This window comes from Puntigrus tetrazona, chromosome 11 (assembly GCF_018831695.1).
Source record: "Puntigrus tetrazona isolate hp1 chromosome 11, ASM1883169v1, whole genome shotgun sequence".
Taxonomy (NCBI): Eukaryota; Metazoa; Chordata; class Actinopteri; order Cypriniformes; family Cyprinidae; genus Puntigrus; species Puntigrus tetrazona.
The window spans coordinates 16,411,083-16,431,593 of record NC_056709.1 but is presented as its reverse complement, the minus strand read 5'-3'; the positions used below and the strand labels follow the sequence as shown (position 1 = coordinate 16,431,593).

Genomic DNA, 20,511 nt, shown 5'->3' with positions numbered 1-20,511 from the left:
CTCTTTCTTTCTTTCTTTCTTTCGCACATTTGATTTGACGTCAAAGCTGCATGATTCCAGGACTCACGTTTTCCTCCATTTGACACGAGTACAGATATTTAGTCTTTTGGTACTGGATGTTTTGTGATTTCAACAGTGTGGGGACATGAGAAAAAAAAAAAAAAAAAAAAAAATCAATCTTTTTCTTGTTCTTTGGTTTTCCTTTTATGCTATGGTGTAACCGTAATCTTCCCCTCAGACCCTGTTTTTTTCCCCCCAGATGAGAGGTACATTGACCTCCACAGAAACAGGCACGCATATCCGTTCGCTCATACTACTGTATTTAAGTGGTAGATCTTCCCCCTAAAAAGAAGACCGACAATTATGTTCCTCAGTTTGAGACGTGGGGGGAAAAAAAGAGACTTGCTTTAGGTTTACATTATTTTGAATGAAACCCTTCATACTTTTGTACTTTTTAATTGGATTATTTACTTAATTTTGTCTTTCATTTACAGTCCTTTTTTTGCTGTTATACAGTGTTAATAAAATATTTTTTTTTTTGTTGGAGAACCCAAAACCTAAAGCAAGTCTGTTGACAGAACATCTGACTAAGCATCTATATTAATGCTTTTTCAAAAGTAATTTTTGGGGTTCCCTGCACTGCTATGTGATGGGATGCTGACGTTCACTTACTGTAATCGCCTGCATGAGGACGGTCTAATAACTTTAGGTTTTTCTCGGCGTTTAGTCTGCGACGCTTTTCAATGCCTCGACCAGCGAGGAGGGAAAAAAAAGTCCCAGACCCCAAGAGTGCAAAAATCTGCCTGAATCCGTTTTTGTCCCCCACAGAGATATTTTCAGGCTATAACCCCGCATTTAAACAATATCATTTAAACGTGTCGTATTTTGTGATTTTGAAACTGATGAACCCCCCCCATCTGAACACTATTTATTACAGCCTATGCCATCAGAAGGGTGTTTGCCCCAGCGCCTGCCCGCCCCGTAGCGACCTTCAGTTCCTCAGTGTCATTTCTAATCATTATTCTTACTGCATCTGTGTCTCCTGGACTTTTTGTACTCTTTTAAAACTTTTGTAATTCATATTTCTTTGTAGCTATTAAAAAAAAAAAGAAAAAAAAAAAAAGTAAATAAGCAAAAAAAAAAAAGAAAAAAAAAGAAGAAAAAAAAGCCCCTACGAACTACTGGAGGTCGGTTTGAGGGTGTACAGCTTAGACCTCAGTTTTGCTCGCTCTGAGTCCCGTGAGTTCTCAGATGTCCCCACACCTGATCTTTGTTTCCCCAGTCAAATGTTTTTGGTTGCAAAAATTCCCCCCTGCATTGCATTGATCTGTTGTCATTTGAATCAGATCTGGAGTCCAAAATAAAGTATATTTTGATATTATGGCTGTGTATTTATTCTCCTGATTTGACATTAAAGATGTTACAAATGAACCCGTTACTGAACAAGACTAGGGACTAATCTTACAGAGAGTTCAGTCAGAAAAGAAAATCCATATTTATCCTCGCTATCCAAATAGTAATGCCATTGCTTAATGTTGCTTGATATTTCTGTGCTTTATAATTCTAATTCAAATGTCTACGTAATTAGGCACTTTTGCACTTTAATAAACCTTTTTTTCTACCCACCTTCAGGGTCGGTAAGTTTAATAGAGAATTCTAATGCTTAAGTCTTTTATTTGATAAAAACAGTAATATAGCAAAACATTACAATCTAAAATATTTATTTCTTTAAGTTTTATTTCTTTAAGTTTTATTATATATAGATAGATAGATAGATAGATGGCAAAATCTGTTTTTATTTTTTATGATTCCTTTTTCAAGACAGAGCACCATTTATTTGAAATAAAATCTTTCACAAAACAACGGTCTTGTCATTTTTGTCCAATCTAATGCCTCTTGAAATAGAAAGATTTTTTTAAATCTCAAGCTTTTGAATTAATTTAGATAAATATTACTCTTTTTCAAGCATTTGTTTGTCGAAAGAATTCCCTTTTTTTGGTTGCACTATTTCCAGAACGGTTTAATATCGGTCATATTAGAAGTAATCTTGCCTTTGAATGTTTAATTCCATCATATCGATGAGTGGAGTATAAAAACCTGAATGATGGGATCTACACGCACGTAAACATCTTACACCTCTTCAATCAAATCACTACATTTTATTCTGTTATCCTGTGGTTTTTCTTCCTCGTCGAAGCACTCCAGCCTGCTCGTTTAAATCGCAAATTATATACTGGATAAATAACAGCCCGTGATTTCCTTAAAGATCTTTCTGTGGCAGCTCTTCTTGGAACGTTGTTACGGTTTGACGGCGCGAATGCAGATTTAATCACTGAGCATTGTCGAGGAAATCAAAATATATCTCCTAACTCCGAGAGCACATGCAATTTTGTTGGATCAAACTGAAGTGGGAGGATGTAAAAATAGCTCGGCTTTGCGTGAACGAGGAGCCTTTTTAACTCAAAGAACGTTTCTGATCTGAGATGCTGTGAACTGTGAGGTTTGGGCAGGTTCTGTGATCTGTGTTTTGTTTGGGTAATAACCGTCCGTTCCTGAGAGACCTCAGCAGCAGACGTTGTCCCACCTGATATCCGGTCGCTCTCATCCAAGAGAAGAATTGGTGTGGAGGACGAGCCCCACGTTCTCGGTGATCTCCAGGATGCTCTGGAAGACGTCGTAGGCTACGGCGAACAGGAAGTAGATGGGCAGCAGCCAGTGGAGCCTGAAGAGTCTCTCGCTGGCGGGCAGAGGCACGGTCAGATGCCTGGAAACAGAGGAGCGGTGAAACAGGAGGACGGGTGGGCATGAGATGAACAAATGCTTTTACTCACTTGAAGCGCTCGGATCTGGAGGATCTCAGCATGAGGAAGATGAATAAGCCCACCTCCGTGTTCAAGGAGAAGGAGACCACTTTATCTAGCATCATGACAAATCCCTACACAACAGACAGTAGACGTCATTTACTGGTGGTGTTTTTGTTAACTGAAAACTAAAGCAGTGTTATTTTAGTAGCACTGATGCAGTTTGTGTTAATAATTTGACATTTGTCTTTAATTTTTTTTATTGTCATTATTATTGATTTGTAATTTAATGCGCAGCACTATAAAAAATTATTTTAAATTAATTTTAGTTTATTTAGCTTTTATTTTAGTTCTCCAAATTAAAATAAAATGAACGTAATTATAGCATTTAGCTTAAGTAAAAAAAAAAAAAAAAAAAAAAAAAAAAAAAAAAAGTTTATTTCAGTTAACATTTATTTAGTTTCTATTATTATTATTATTATTATTATGTCTTAGTTAACAATAATGGAGTGGATATACAATATAAAAAATATTTAAAATGGAATAAAATAGGCATTGCTTTCATTGTTGTCATTTTTCTTTTTTTTTATTTGTCTAAATTGATATAGTTTTTTATATTGTTTTGGCTCAATTCTGGAAGGACACAAAGCATGAATGAAAAGTTTTGGGTGAGTAATTATATTTTGCAGACATGCAATCAAGTTCAGGGGCTTTATTTATAAAATGTTGCGCAGAAACCATCATTATGTTCATTTCTCCGACATGCGCACGTGTGATTCATAGAATTTTCAAAAACCGTCAATAATCCGACAATAAATAGTGCATCTGCTCAGACCACGACCTGGCGCTAAGCGCTTTTACACAAAGACACTTTTCCACGTCAAAGTTTTTATACATTTTAGCCCTGGCGTGGATACTCAACGAGATTAGAGAATAGTAAGACTGTAATACAGTTCTTTTGGGGTTAAATGTTTTTTTTTTTTTTTTTTTTATTTAGCTTCAGTTATTTCAGTAATTCAAGTTAAAATAAAAGAAAATGACAAATGTCTTACCATCTAGCTCAGGTAAAACATTTTAATAGATCATTTGACTTATTTTATTTAGTTACAGGTATTCAGTTTTTGCATTTATTTATTTTGTTTGCTCATTTGTTTGTTTTAGTTAACAATAATTAGATGGAAAATAAAAAAAAATGCTTTAGTGTACCAAAGTGAAATGAGTACTGACCTTCGGCTCGCAAGCAGAAACGACAAATATGAGGCCGAAAGCCAAAAAGGACATGAAACTGCTGAAGAACCTGGAAGAAGGGAAAGAAAGAGGTTGGTGGGTCTGGGACATATTGCGATTTATCAAAGCCAGTGTTTTTAATGCAGCAAAAGCCTTTTTTATTAGCAGAGTAAAGGAATATGCTGGCTGTGACGGGCTGTAAAGCTGTAAGAAATGGTCTGTGAAATGATCTGCCAGGGCTGGATCCAGAGTTTACCGTCTGCAGTGCTGGAAGCTCCTCCATCCAGAGCTCTGGGCCGACAGCCTCGAGCTGATTCTCGTCTCCGTCCAGTGGGAGCCGGCCAGGCCATCGACTGAAAACAGAGGCCACGTCAGGTCATGAAGTGAAGACTACATTGAAAGGAGACCACCGTGGAATGCTTTATTAGCGAGCTTTCATTAAGGCCACAGATAGGGAAAAACATGACACACGCGCATAATATATTTCTGTTAAACAGTGCTGTCGAGAGATTAATAACATCCAAAATAAAAGTTTTAGTTTACATAATATGTGTGTTATATATATATATATATATATATATATATATATATATATATATTTAAGAAAAATTCTGTTTATATATTAAATGTAATATAAAATATATACAAAATATAAAACAAATATAAATGTTTAATGCAATCAGAAACATGTATTATTAATTGTACGTGACAGCACTATTTCATATTTTATTTATATATATATATATATATATATATATATATATATATATATATATATATATATAATTGTATAATTTAGTAAATCTGTGATCACTGTTATTACACATTTTTAATATTTGTTTTTTTTCAATTTTTTGGTCTAGAGTTTTTTTTCATATAAGTTTTAAAAATAAACACGTGCACTGTTCATTTTTTTGACATAACCCAATTTCTGCAACAATGTAAAAGTTCAAATAACTAAGAAAAAAAAAAAAATCACCTTTCCACAAAACATACTAAATATTAAATTCATAAATTATAAAGCTGAAAGCTGAATAAATATGCTTTCCATTGATGCGTGGTTTGTTAGGATAAGAAGTTTTTAGCTGAGATACAACTATTTGAAAATCTGCAATGATGATGCAAAATAATCTAAATACTGAGAAAATCGCCTAGAAAGTTCTTATTTTTTAAATAAGCAATATGTATTGCTAAGATTTTCTTTTGGACAACTTGATGTGGAACATGACATTGGCTTGATATCCAAATCATTTTTGCTATAAAAGAAAATCAGATCATTTTGAACCATACAATGTACAATGAGCTTTAGTTTCCACTTAATCATTACAAGAATAAATGACATTTTAAAATATTAACATATTACATTACATATAAATATACATACTCGCCTTTGAAAGAACGGTGTGTTATGAATATTTATTTTTGCATCTGAAAGCAATATTCCAGGCTATGTCTCTCCCTCTGACCTTAATCTTATTATTCAAGTTAAGAATAATTAGTCTTTTCAATGAACCTGCTCTGCAGCATCATACAGTCTCTTTCTACACCGTTCTGTTTGACACTAGCAACTAATAGCCAGATGCGAGATCACACTCACTCAACATTAACAGATGGAATGTGTCACATGCAACTCACTGTAATGTGTTACAGAGGCTATTTGAATTCATACCGTGGTGAGCCATGGGTTGGACATAATTCACACTGACACCCTCTGCTGAGAGCTTTGCTGGACTGGGCCCAGAAACAGACTTCAGCCTCTCTGATAGATGCAGCAGGCAGCGTACCAGAGCCAAGACTGGACACACAACCTCCAGTGGAGGCCACGCTGATGACCAGCACACTATTCCTTTTTCTTTATCTTTTAGATTAGAAAATATGTCTATATAGTTGTATGCATACACACACACACACACATATACATACATATATATATATATATATATATATATATACACACACACATATACACATATATATACACATATATATATTTATGTATTATACAACTTTATATAAGTTTTTGTTTGCATGACATATGCCTGTGTGTTCTGTCTATCTATTTATAAATACACACAAATTTATAAATAGACAACAAGTTTACATAGTCATCCGAGGATGTGACAATGTGATACTAGGATTTTATCTTCCTAATACATGCATGACATGATAAAAAAACTCACTGGTGTGCTTCATGGCTGTGCCCATCACGAGGAAGCTCACGGTTATACTGATGGTGATGAAGATCTGGATCAGCTCTGCCACCCATGAGAAGCGACTGTACTTCTGGGTTATGATCTGTGGAACAGCACGCAGCCTCGTCAGATGACCAGCCAGCAGATTTCAGGTTTAACACGAATGTGTTATACCAGCAGGTCACCACTAGATGACACCATTAGTCTTTCTGAGCACGACTAAACTAGCAGGTTGATTTCAAAGGATTGGATGAGATTCAAGCAGTTCGTTTCCACCGTGAGGTTTGTACATTGGATCAAAATAAAATAAGGTTTAAGATAAAAACCGTTACATACAATACATATCAAATCTAAATAAAACTCAGAAATGAAAAATGTGGCACACAGTCCCACTAGAAACAACCAAAGCCGAGATATATCTGATTAAGAGCAAACCTATTGACATTTAAAGTCCCCCGTCTTCTTCTCACCTTTCTAGAAGAATCAGTTGAGAGGAGCTGCCCGTGTGCTGGAGGTCACACTTACTGTAGAGGTGAGGTTTTAAATGTCAGCACTGCCTTAAACAGATCATTATGCCATATTGTTGGGCTAACAGGACACAAAAACTGTTTTTAGCCAGAAAAAAGATGAACTTTGAGCTCAAAAGGGCTTCGGGTTATAGGTTCTGGGCGAAGGCACTGCACATCGAAAAACATTTTGATATGAAAAGTGCCCCCCCCATCAATAAAACAGGATTTAACTCATAGCACGCTGTGTGTGGGCTAGGAAATGTTTTCCTAGTATAGTCTTGTGTTCTCATTCGTGTGCGAGTGCCCTGATCTCTTTGTGGTTGGCGGTTCTGACTCATATCTGACATTTCAATCTTTCAGCCCCGTCTCTGAAATCTCAGCCCTACACACCATCCCTTGGCTCTTTTCATGCACTTCTCTCTATCGCCTCTGCATGCTGAGAAATATTTTGGTATTTTTGCTCTGATATGCCAAATCTTGTTCTTCGGACTGATGATAATGAAACAGGCGCGCAGATTTTTCAGCAGCAGGACTGAGTAATAAAAAAACTACAAGTATCTTTATGTTTGCTCTCAATGTTTGAAGAGCTTTGTTTAATAAACCTACAGATAGATAAGTGTAATATAAATTCCTGATCAGGACCCGCTTTAACATCAAACATCTGAAGGCCTGTCCATTCTTTAGAAGGGCTCTGTGTCAACTGCTCTGGAAAAGTTTTGAGGGGCTGGTCAGTCAGTCTAAAAAAAAAAGAAAAGCAAATGGAGTGGTATACGGAGCCAAAAGTCCGCAGAGAGGAGACTCAACGCCTCACTGCTCCTAAATTAGATCACAAATTCTCGCTCATGGCACAGTCTCACCATTGGCCCCTCAGGCAAAAGACTGCACATTATTGTTTAATACTTTGCCTCTGTTCTGCTGCCACCGAATACTCTCACACACGGGAATTACAGCACATTTACAGCAGAATTAAAGGGCCATACGCTAATCAAATCTGAAGGATAGAATTATAACAGCAGACATTGATTGACGTTACAGCCATAATAATTCACGCACCCTCCTGTTGTTTCAAACCTGTGTGGCTTTGTTTCTTTAGTGGAACACAAAAGGAGATATTTAGTAGCTAGTTGGAATATGCGAATATCAAAATACCAGGATGGAGCGCTCTCTGCTGTCGCTGGTTGAGTATACAGATTAAAGGCATTTATACAGCAAAAGTGCATTAAACTGAAGAGGGAGAGCAAAAACGGTAACACTTGTTAACTATTAACTAAGACCCTCAATAAATTCTTAATTCTCTTCTAATTAATAGTTAGTCAAGTAGTTCTTAAGTTTAGGTATTGGGTAGGATAAGGGATGTAGAATAAAGGTATTAATTAGCACTAATAAATAGCTAATATTCTAGTAATAAGCATCCTAATAAGCAACTAACGGGTGTAACTGCAAAAATAAAGTGTTACCGTGAAAACATTTATAATTTTACAAAAGATCAAATAATCTCCATTTATTATAGACTCCTGTTTCATGTGTTCCACAAAAAAAGAAATAAAATAAAAACTCAAAAATAAGAAGAACAATTGTTTTCAACAATGATGATAATAAGAACTGTTTTGTGTTAAATATTATCATATTAGAATGATTTCTGAAGGATTATGGGATTTTGAAGACTAGAACCTCAGAACTAACAAATCAGTGATAGACCCCTGAATATTCAAGCAAAGTGGGATAGACAGAGGGGGGCAGGATTGGGAAGGGTCCTTAAGCTGGGATTCGAACTCGGGACGCCGCAATGCAACTCCGTTTTATGATCAAATTACCGTTTTCCACAAACTATTCAATAAAGCCAAAAACGTGTCTTTTTTTTGATTTGGACCAGCACGATGACAGTTCATCTGCTGGACGTTATCTTTGAATCCACAAGCATCGTAATCTAGCGTGCTGAAAACCGATGTAAATAAAACATGATCTACATCAAAAAACCATCGAGCTGAAGGCGATTTGCACGCTTATCTAATTTAGGGAAGATTTCGAACCGCGTTAAAGGAATATAACATCACTGCATTATAAATTTGAGATGTTTCCATGCAAATTAGGATTCTAAAGTTTCTCTTCATCTCGCCCCTTGGAGGAGAGACTTTATTTATATCCCTGTTGCGGTGCATATGAAATTGTCAGCTTGATGCACTCTGTCTCAGGCAACCCATGAAACGTGGTTGTCTACGTATAAATAGAAACAAGCAGATATGCTACAAGACCGCTGCCGCGGTGCTCCTCAGAGCATGATCACAACTTTTTCTGAAATTCTCTGTAAACCCTGCTGAAGTTTACAAACCACAGCCTTGTCCTTCATCGTGATTAAATTGTTGGGCTTCGCGGAAAACAGTTTGTGGTGATATACTGTACGTATTTCCCATTAAAACTAGTCAAAGATGGTTTTAAGGGAATAGTTCATCTAAGAATTGATTACCTTATTATTAATTATTAAATAGGATTTTAAAAAGGTGCATAAAAGCATATGCTATTTAAAGACTTCTTAAGTCTTGTGATATCCATACTGTAAGTGCGAGGAACAGATCTGTATGTTAATCTTCTATATATTATTCACGAGTCACTTGCCAACTGAATCAGTTTGATTAATGAATTATTGAAATAATTTGCTAACTGGATCAATTTACTCAGCAAAATGATTCAAATCCAAAAGGAGGATGCATTAACAAAAATATTTTGCTGCTTTTCTCAAGATCTTGAATGCGAGCAGGCAGATTTATGAGTGGGCCGATTTTAAGTAACAATTTTTGACAGTTTTTCACAAAACTATTAAATAGCTTGGGTAGACTGGGAATATAGTACTTGAGCTTTTTGAACAGCTATCACTATGCTTTTCTGTTCTCGTGAAGCTTGAATGCTTGTTTGCTTTTCTCAATTGCATATAAAACTGACAAGTAAAACATTCAAATATCTTCCTTTTGTGTTGCATGGAAGAAAGTCAGTCACACAGGTTTGGAACGGCTTGAGTAAATAATGACCTTTTGCAGAACGTGACCTTTTTATGAATGCAAGGAAGATTTCTTATTTAAGGGTCTGTAAACTCTCAAGAGCCTCATAGGGATGCAGAAAAATATAGCCAAAGCTCCGTGACAAATGTGCATAATAGTAAATATAACGTTTAAAATGTATCGGCAAAAGCACAACACAGTTTCACTGTTCCAGCACAAATTTTGGAATTACAGAGAGCTGTAGCGTTTCTGATCTCTCCATGACTCAAAGGAAATGCCACCCTATTGGGCTTCGGAGAAGGAACATTTCACCAGCAGCTGCAGAAATCAACACCATTTCCTTAACAAGCATGAGATGACCTTTAGATTAAAAGAAGCATGTCCTGTTGACAGAAACCTTTTTCATGAATCACTCTCTTTGAAATTTCCATTAAACAGTCGTCATTTATATGCCACCCATCCTTATCACTTTTGTTTAAACACATTCAAAATCTTAAAGGGTTTAGTTCAGAGCCAAACTCAAGGTCAGCTCAAAGCTTTGAACAGAGAGCGGAGTTGTGATTGATGGCAGTTGTGAGGTCAGAGCCAGCTCATCATTATGCTAATCATCTCTAAGACAAAAGATTCCCACCATTGATCCACCGTTCAAACACAGCGGTGGACACAGATTGGACAAATTTACACTGTAGACATGAACGACCTGCTGAGAGATGTGCAGGTATCTCAGCTACAGTAAAAGTCATTGAACCTCGGAGCTAAAAAAAAATGAGTTATAGACTGTTATGAATACGGACAGATAGGTTAAAATGACTAAAAGACAGATAGAACAATAGAACAAAGAACGAATGATCAAATAAAATCTGCTGGCTGGTAATCTGACGAGGCTTTGTCCTGATGGATATATGGATATATGGATAGATGGATAGATAGATAGATAGATAGATCGATAGATATTGTAGCTGCTAGGTTTAGTTGAAAGTTCTCAACAGAATGATAGAACAACATGAAGAACGAATGATCAAACAACTGAATGAACAAACAAATGAGCGTATGAACAAAATATAGATAGAATTAAAGAATGATAGAACAACATGAACAAATTATTAACCTATTAAACAAATAAAAGGCTAAGTGAACAAACAAACAATAGCTAGATAGATATTGGAGCTGCTAGATTTAGTTGAAAGTTCTTCTTAACAGAATGGGATCTTTAGTACGGGAGAGGGTTTCCCAAAAGCATCGTTAGCCAACTATGGTCACAGTCTCTGTCGTTACAAGCATAGCTCAACGATTTAGTGTTTCCCGAAACCATAGTTCAAACAAATGCTCGCAATTAGCATCAAAAACGGACGTGGTTGAAACTACAGCTCTAGGCCTGTGGTTAGAAGCAAAGCTCCTTTTTAATAAGGCCCTATATTGTTGAACTAATGTGGTCCAAACGTCGGTGATGTGACCGTGTTCGGACTAGCTAGTTTGTTTCCAAAACGATGCATGGTACTCTGGTGATTAATCAACGAGAAACCCACCCCTGGATAGTACTTTACGTTGCCTGTGTGAAGCATGCCAAGGTACTTCTATGGAAACAATCATGCTCTCGACATGTATAGTAAGCAGCTCTCAGTGGACACACGATCCTGTCAGAAGCTCTCCGGCAGGTGCAGGGGAACATCGGAGCATGTGTCCCGACAGAGAACCTGGGAGCGCAGAGTTACAGCATAATGCTAAACAGCCCTGCGTGTCCCAAACGCCTGCAGCAGAGCCTGAATAATTGATGAAGTGCTGGGAATGTCAAGACCCAGCGAAATCTCTGTACTTGTTCCGTGATCAATGAGAGAGCCCATATTTCTTGACACCCAACTTATCATGTTTACATTAAGAGTCTCAACTACAGCTAATGCTGTTTGATGTTGCTCAGCAAAATCATCTGCTTCAATGGTTGCCTCTGAATTAAGGAGCTGCGGTTCCAGGCTACGAATGTAAAGTGGTCACAGCAAACCTCTCAAATGTATATTCCCCCATGATTGCATGCCGCGGGACCCCGTAGCAGGGTGCACTGTCAACGCAAGCAAGAAAAAGCAGGATTATACGGAATTGATGATGTAGGTGATATACCCCTGGGATTTATTAGTCTATTTCATTTTATTAGATGTTGCTGGATAAGCCAGCTATTCAATTGAGAAACAATGATTCAGCACTGCAAAAAACTATTACATCATTATGTTATAAGCAGCACATACCAGTACACTTCTAATGGGGCCTCATGCAGAGGAGTCCATCTGCATCCATTGTCTTTTTTTTTTTTATTAATTATACAAGTGAAGCTGAGAGAAATGTTTATAAATATGCAGCGCTGATTAATTTGCTAGAAAGAGAGCATACTTGAACGCTATGGAGATTTCAGTTACACAGTGGCATAAATAGAAGCCATCAGAGGAAACGTGTTATTTTCTCTTTTGCTGTGTGATCTCTACAAAATTTACCTCGGTGTCTGGAAAAAACACTTGAGTTTAACTCATTTAAACTACTTGGTTAAAATTGTTCAACAAAACAATTCTAATAAAGGCAGTTGAAATGCCATGGTTGCATCAAAATATGCCTTTTGGTATCAGTTTTGTAATTATTAACACTAAAGGATAGGTTTAGGGTTGGATTTGGTGAGGAGGATATTCATATTTCCAATATGATAGAGCATTAAAGGAGTTCACCTAAAAATTTTAAATTACGCCATAAACTACTCACCCCCAAGCCATCCTAGGTGTATATAACATTCTTCTTTCAGATGAACACAGTCAAGATTTTTTTTATTTTTTATCTTGGCTCTTCCAAGCTTGGTAATGCTAGTGGATGAAGAAAGAAGAACGTCATATACAGATAGGATGGCTCGGGAGTGAGTAGTTTATAGTGTAATTAAAACTTTGGGTGAACTATTCCTTTAAAAAACTCTGAAACATCACTTAAGCAATGTAATAAAAACACAGCAATACAAATGAAAACAATTATGATGCATTTATATTTATATTTGATTATGCTCTCACACACACAGAGACACACACATATATATATATATATATATATATATATATATATATATATATATATATATATATATATATATATATATATATATATATATATATATATATATATATATATACATATATATATATATATATATATATATAAAAATATACAATATTTAAAATATTAATAAATAAAATATTTAATTATTAAAATTATGATGCACTTATATTTATATTTGCATTATTACACATTTGGCTTTATTCACTGTGTTTGTGGTAGTGTATAAAAAGCATCTCCCATTTTTGTTTCATTCTGATGCACTGTCCATGGTGCTGAAGTTGAGCAAATATAATAATATAAATGGCAAGTTGCCAGCAATGAGAGGTTATTTTATATGCATAATTCTAACAGAGAAAGTTATATATATATATATACACACACATTTTTGTTTTTAAAACATTTTAAGATCCATGTCCAAGAATAAAAAAAATCTCTAAGTTTTTGTGAAAAATATGTTCCAGGGGGAAATTCAGTCTTGTCAGCTTTTACTGACCAGCCCTGACAACTTCCTTTACGAACGCGTTCATCTAGTTGCCCTGTCAGCTGTTTTCTAAAGAATGAAAAACGTGCTACAGCTCCCTCGCCTTCCTAATGCCATCATGTTTTGTTTTCTGTCAGTTTCTCCTCCACCTGTCTTGCAGCACCCGTGCTGCCATCATTTTCTTTCCCGATGCCTTCAGCCCCAGGGATTCATTGGCTAACCGGTCTCATCTGCATAATCCTTGCCCACACCGTGCAGCTCGAGAAAGACGAGCTCCCCAAATTAGATCAATCTCAAAGCAGCCCGGCACTGGCTCAAGAACATTACCTGTTATGAGTCCGTGTATTAACCAGTATGTAAATGAGCACATCAAAGTTTGTCCAACACGTCCGATCCACGAAAACAGGGCTACAGGACGGCTGACCTGCTGTCTCGTCCACGCAGCTCGTAACATCCCATGAGAAGGATCTAATATATTCCTTATGATGAAGGCTGCTGAAGCAAATAATGCTGATTCACCACCTGCTTCAAAAGACCGGTGCTCTGCACATTCGTATGTGAATGAGGAACAAAAGTTCACTTGCGGGAAAAGTACTTCAAAAGTTTTCTTTTCAGTTTTCTTAAGGTTGAAGATTTGAAAGTCTGAAGCGGTTCACTCCAGAATAAAACATGGACGAAGATGATTCAGATGAGAGACTTTCGTCAAGCATCGACGATGTTGAATGGAGATGAACAAATTGGGTGAATGTAGCTTCAGCAAAAATTCTGATGCATATTATGGTACGAACTCCAAAAATAAATGCGAGTCCAGTGGTGTCCCTAATCTTCACAAAGCAGAAATAACCATCTGCACAGTCAATCACACGCAGTGTCCAAGAGTTTCACTGAAGCATCTGCGGTGGATCTCGGTTGCAATCATTTTTTATAACCCCAAACCTATAGTAAACATCATAAATAATGAAAAGATAATTGTGAAAATAGATTTTCCTAGTGTACCTCTTATTTTTTTCCCAACTGCACTAAGAACAGCGTCATCTTTGGTCTCAACTCGAATATGATTTATTTTCTACCCATAATGCTGGATTTAGGCCATTTTTTTCTTTTTCCTCCTCTGATCGATATCGGCATCTATTCATTCCTCCTCTTATAATGTACAGCCTCCGAAAATGTTCACCTTTTCTTTGCGCGTACAGTGGCACCCGAGCTCTTTGCCTTATCTGACACCGAATCTGACTCGAAAGCAAAGGTGTTGCCGTATCGATATCTGGCCTCCCTCACATTTTTCATCTTCACCAGTGTCTATTCATATTTCCTCTCCCCGTCCCCTTAAAACCAATAATAAAGCAGGCAGGTCAGGTCTCGCATATCCATCCATTTCGACTGACATCTCCCACTCGTCTTCCCTGGACTGGCATTCAGTGTAACCTCTGAATAATAAATGGATCTCAGCTGTTTTAAATAGTGCTCAAATGGTTTTGACAAATATTGACCCAGAGTAATACAGAGAGAATTCCTAATACATCCTGATTGGCAGACTCTTGCCTTCCATCACAGTCAAACCTCCAACGGCTGAATTACACCATCAGACAGAACTCTTAAGACGAGGAACAAAAATAACTCATGTCAGGTTATATATATTATTTCTACCTTTGCAATATAGATGTCCCGGTCTAATTTTATGCTCAAGATATGTAATAAATGTTACATAATCTCTTCAAACAGCACATGAATGCTCTCTACTGGAGGTATTCAGGCTTGGATTGGAGTTGCCATGGTCTTTAGATGAATAAACCATGCGTTTCCTTCAGCACAACTTGAAAAATTGTTTCTGAACACCTGTTGTTTTTAGTGAAAACAACCAAAACGCTTTAAGGAATTAGTGATGATTGTTACTAACGTTTGGGAAGGATCTTCTAACAATGTAACTATCTATCAAACTTAAGTGCAAACGTAAACCAGATTTGACAAAGCAGTCAGAACTATATTCAATTCAAAATTGTACTAATAGTTAAACTGTCCAATTGCATCATCTAAAAATCGAATGTATCAAAAATTGCTCATATTTTATATATAATGCTTAATAAGAGCTCTTTTCTGAGTGAATATCTTCTTGACAGTCTTTTATACCCATAATGTACTCTGATTTAAAAAAGGTCAGATTTTTTTTGGTCACACTTTATTTTAAGATCCAATTCTCGCTATTAACAAACCATTAACTATGACCTTTGCCTTATTAAACTCCAGAATTGCTGCTTATTAATGGTTAGTAATATGTTAAGTCATTGGATATGATTGGGTATGTAGAATATGGTCACTCAGAATACATTTTATAAGTACTAATAAACAGCCAATATGCTTATAAAAGGCATGTTAATATGCAGCTAGATAATAGTGAACATTTGTCCTAATAAATGCATTTTTATGCATCACTAATTTAAATGATACTTATATATTAAAAGTTAGTGGTCTTATTGTATAACTACAAAGTAAAGTTATTATAAATAACTCTCTGATTAAGGATATTTATATCAGCATCCAAATATTTCCAGTAATTATGTTTACTCCACCCCTATTTAGTGCACGATGCACATTCACTATAACAGGAGCAGTCAATGAGTGAGCAATTTTGGATGCAGCAATTACAACTTCATTGTTGGTTAAACTAATCTCTCCTGCCCATTACTATACAACGGACTGATGAATTAGCCTAATTCATGACCTGATGGAACGGCGCGTTCATTAAAATGGCTGTGAAGGATAATTGTGTGTCGTTCCGTACCAGCGTTTGTGCTCTTGTATGTTGTTCTGGGCACGAAGGCAACGTGCGACAGTCATAAGTTCTGACTCATTTCACCGTTCAAGCATACATAATATGTAACACGATTAAAAGTGAGAAAAATAATCGGAATATCTGTGCTGCATTTCAAGTAACCACCTACACGGCCACCTCCTCAATGAATGTGCTGCCATCCGAGTAGTTTTTTTTTTTTTTTTTTTTATACAATCTAACAACCATCACTAAATAAAGGAGAACATTTTTCACTGAATAAAGTGCACTGAATTTAATTTACATTCCAAAACCTAATGGGCATCTTATTACTGAATAAGATTTGTCTTTTAAAGACAGTTACAACAAACCTGTTAGATGGGGGCATAGTTTGTTTTTTGGGTTAAAAGAATTTCTTAATATGAAATTCAAATGCTATGACAATTACACATTAGACTGCACATAAATTGAATTCTACAAGATAATGCATACTATATTCACAGTCACGCAATGCTGATGTTGTAAATATTAATCATTTGAAAATAAAGAATAACCATAATTTGCATGTGATACGAGCTAATCGATTGTCAGATTCAATCACCATTGGTAGCGCAATTTAAAAGGCACACAGTAATTAACATGATAATAAATAGATAATTATCATGTTGGGTGTATTTGTCACGGTGTGGTTAGCAAGAGAGCACGCAACGAGGATAAGGTAAACTTAAACACTTCAGACCGAAATAATATCTTTACAGGCAGGCAGGCAGGCAGATAGGACAAAAACCACACGCATATTAAAGACGAGAACCGACGATTACACGGGATCAAACTAGCACTTAAATACAAACGGGAAATCACTAAATTAACTAGACATAGGTGAAGACAATGACAATTAACACAAACGAAGGTAGGGCACACAGAGCACATGGTACAGGACAAAAACAGCAACAAAAAGAGTCCATATATATATGTGTGTGTGTATGTGTGGGTGCGTATATATATAATAAATCAACTATTACGCATGATTGGAGGGTCCTCTCCATAAAAAAAAAATCCCTTTCACAACATCCAGCCAAGAGAAGAACACTTTGCAGGAGGTAGATGTGTCTGTCAAAGTCGACAATCAAGAGAAAACCTTCCCAGAGCAAATAAAGAGGCTTTATCACAAGGTGCAAACAAGGCCATATGAGACATCATGAAAAACATTTAAAAAAGCCAGACCACTTGCACAAATAAAGGCAGAAAGACCCACAAACCAACAACAATGGAAATCAGCTGCAGCAAAGACCTGGCAAAGCATCACAAGAGAGAAAGCCCATTTGTGATATCCATTTGTGATTTTGTTTATGTTTCCAATTACATTTGAGCCCCTGAACATGTATAAAAAATGTAATTCCTAAGAATTTTGTTACGTCCGCAATTCAATTTTTAAATTCAAACAATTCAAACAATTTTTAATCCTTTTCAGAGACGAATGTATGTGTCAGTGTCCAAAATATGTGAACCTAATGTATATATATATATATATATATATATATATATATATATATATATATATATATATATATATATATATATATATATATATATATATATATTTCCAGACCATTATTTTATTTGCACTACTCTCTTTGGGTGACATAATGCTGTCATATGCTCTCAGCGACTGTTTTGGGCTCCTGTTAGTGGCTTGCAGGTAAGCATCTGTTGCTAGTTGAGGAAGTGGAGAAACACCTGTCAATCATGTCACTAACTAGTGAGTACAGTGACTGGCTCCCTGCGGCAGGGCAGTTTTGTAGCAGCGCACACACACAAACACTCTGTGGTGTATAATAAATACACCGCATGATAGGGATTAGAGACAGGCTAATTATAGACTCTGTATAGCGCGCTGGCGCTCCTCTGGTACAGTAGACCCGTCGCAGGAGGGGAAGCACACACTGGGTGTGTCAATCACTCGTCTGGAACGCTCACTGCTTCAAAACCTCCTCACTTTACCTGTCTGGGTGACAAGTAAACCGTTGTAGAGAGATCACAAACAATCATGTTTATGTTCCTGGTGGCTGCTTTCTTATAACAAAATGCTTGTTGTGTTGATAATGATAACTTCAGCAGATTTTATATAAATAAAAAGTGTCATCTGAGACTGTAGATATTGAAATGCCATGCAGTTTGGTGTCAGCAATATTTATGAACACCTGATAAGCCTCAGCATTATAATTAAGAGACTTAAAAGTGTATTGATAGACTGTTTGATTAATATCCTCTGCGATGGTCTCCCGAAAGACATTCTACTGTCAAGAGTAAAATGTTAACTTATTCTAATCCTAACCTTACCCGTTTAGTAATACATTACTAACACTCTGATGAGAGTTGGTAGATATGTATGTGCAACGTTACTTAAAGTCAACAGAATGTTAAAGAAACCATCAAAATAAAAAAGTAAAACCAATATATTTTATGTCGATATATTAAAAGTAAAAAAAAATAAATCATTAATCGTAATCAAGGTAAAGTGTTCAACAAATCAAGGTTTTGATTTTAGGTCCTATCTCCCAGCCAATGAGAAAGTAAGATACAAGGAAGCGGGAAGATCGGAGAGGAATTACATAGTTTGCGGACTGGACTAACAAATTCCGGCAGCATGAACTCGAAACACTCAGATTTGGTTACAGGAGCGCAAGAAAAAGTTCAAAGACTTGTCAAAATGTGCAGAGACGGGAAAAGAGGAAAAGTATGCAGAATTATGTTAAGAATGCAACTTTTCACTGCAGTTAAACATTGCTAAATTAAATACATGTGATATATCTTGCTTAAGTAGATGCCCGCATATTACAAAAAGGAGGCAAAACTGCTTAAAAGGTATTTATGCTAATATAAACAGAAGGTGCTTTGGAGGTGATATCCAGCACATGAACAGCCAGCCACTAGATCTTGTACATTTTCATAACAAGCGGAGCTGAAGTCTTTCCTCACAAAGCCTTCTTGTAATACAGCACATCTCTGTGAGGCGAAGCATGAAGGTTGCACTCGGTGCGATGCAAATGTCAGAGGGAAAGCGGGGACGTCAGAGCTTGAAAACGTCCTCAAACGAGCGTGTGCTCTGCCAACCCAAACGTGACAGCATAAAAAGAGCAATGTTTACTAACTAGGGTGATGAACCCCCTGTTGAGTCCCCTCCCTTCCTCAAAGAGGAAGCCCGTCTGCGGCAGGAGCTGATGACAAACATTTCTGAACCCGCTTCGTTTATTTCATTTTTAACCTACTGTTTTGAGAATGAATGACACGAATGAGGTAATCATTACAGTCATCATACTCCAAATAGGAAAGATTGATTGGACAGCAGCCAGCGAAGCTACGGCGCCGCGAGAGGTGGAAATGAAGCAACTTCGCAAACAAACATCCAGCTCACGTACGTGAAGCATCACAAATTGAATGCATTGGGCGAGTGACGTTGACGTCCATGCACATTACTCACAACTCCACACGGGAAGCTTCCGAGAACGTCTTGAGCTAAGGCTGGGATCTTTGTATGCTAACAGATTGGAATGGAAATATTTAGCCTCATTACAAGGTTGGTAAGACTCAAGCAAACCAAGAGGAGCGCCAAGATACAAGAGCGCGCTTGAAAATATTTAGTCATGCATTATTCATTATTGTGATTCCTCTCCTGCCTCTAAGCTAATGTCCAGAGTAAAAGCCATAGGCACGAGACACAAGAATGATTTTCACACTTGAGTTGCCGCCGAACTGCCAAACACTGTTCACACGAAAAGGGTTTCACCCAAATGGGATAGCGTGGGTCTTTAAGTCGGTCGTGGTATTTAAATTAAATCCCCCCAAAATTTTAATCCTGCCATTACTCATCCTTATGTTGTTTTGAACCTGTATGCTGTTTTTCACATTTTCTTCAATGACATACAAATTAATAGATTTCTCAATCTAGAGAGAGAGAGAGAGAGAGAGAGAGAGAGAGAGAGAGAGAGAGAGAGAGAGAGAGAGAGAGAGAGAGAGAGAGAGAGAGAGAGAGAGAGAGAACAAACAACTAAACATATGTTGTTTTGGACAGAATTAAAAATTCAAACATTTTGAAAATATCTACTTTGCATTCTACAAAAAAAAATAAAAGCATTTGTATTAAATAAATAATATGATGATTTTAAAAAGCAATTGATAGAAAGATCCTAGAAGAATATGGACATATGGGCAATTTTTTTCCTTAAAATTTTGAATTATGAAAATAGAATTCTGCTTAATATTCCCTGCATTCTGATATTATTTAAGACAGTTACATGAATGTATGCTTAAAGTACGTTTCTTTATGCAAAATAAGACTTTTCTTTGGTTTCTGGGGCGAAAAGTGACCTTGGCATTTATTGACAGGTTTTACGAGATTCATTTGAATAATATTAGCTTTTTAATATTTATGTGAAGTTGGACTATCCAGTTAGTATTAT

At 36.5% G+C, this 20,511-nt stretch overlaps 1 protein-coding gene across 3 annotated transcripts in view; it reads right to left on the bottom strand.

Moving 5' to 3' along the window:
- si:ch211-51h4.2 overlaps window positions 1-20,511 on the bottom strand; it is a 98,481-nt gene that overhangs the window by 13,641 nt on the left and 64,329 nt on the right. For 2 of the 3 annotated variants that reach the window (XM_043252237.1, XM_043252239.1), the window contains exons 14-18: window positions 6,209-6,323; window positions 4,285-4,381; window positions 4,029-4,098; window positions 2,832-2,935; window positions 2,585-2,764 (exon numbers count right to left, since the gene is read on the bottom strand). In XM_043252237.1, coding sequence (XP_043108172.1) covers window positions 2,602-2,764; window positions 2,832-2,935; window positions 4,029-4,098; window positions 4,285-4,381; window positions 6,209-6,323 — 549 coding nt within the window. In that variant the 3' untranslated portion in view covers window positions 2,585-2,601. Of the gene's footprint in view, window positions 1-136; window positions 2,765-2,831; window positions 2,936-4,028; window positions 4,099-4,284; window positions 4,382-6,208; window positions 6,324-20,511 lie in introns of those variants that run through there. The other variant, XM_043252238.1, reaches the window with a different exon arrangement.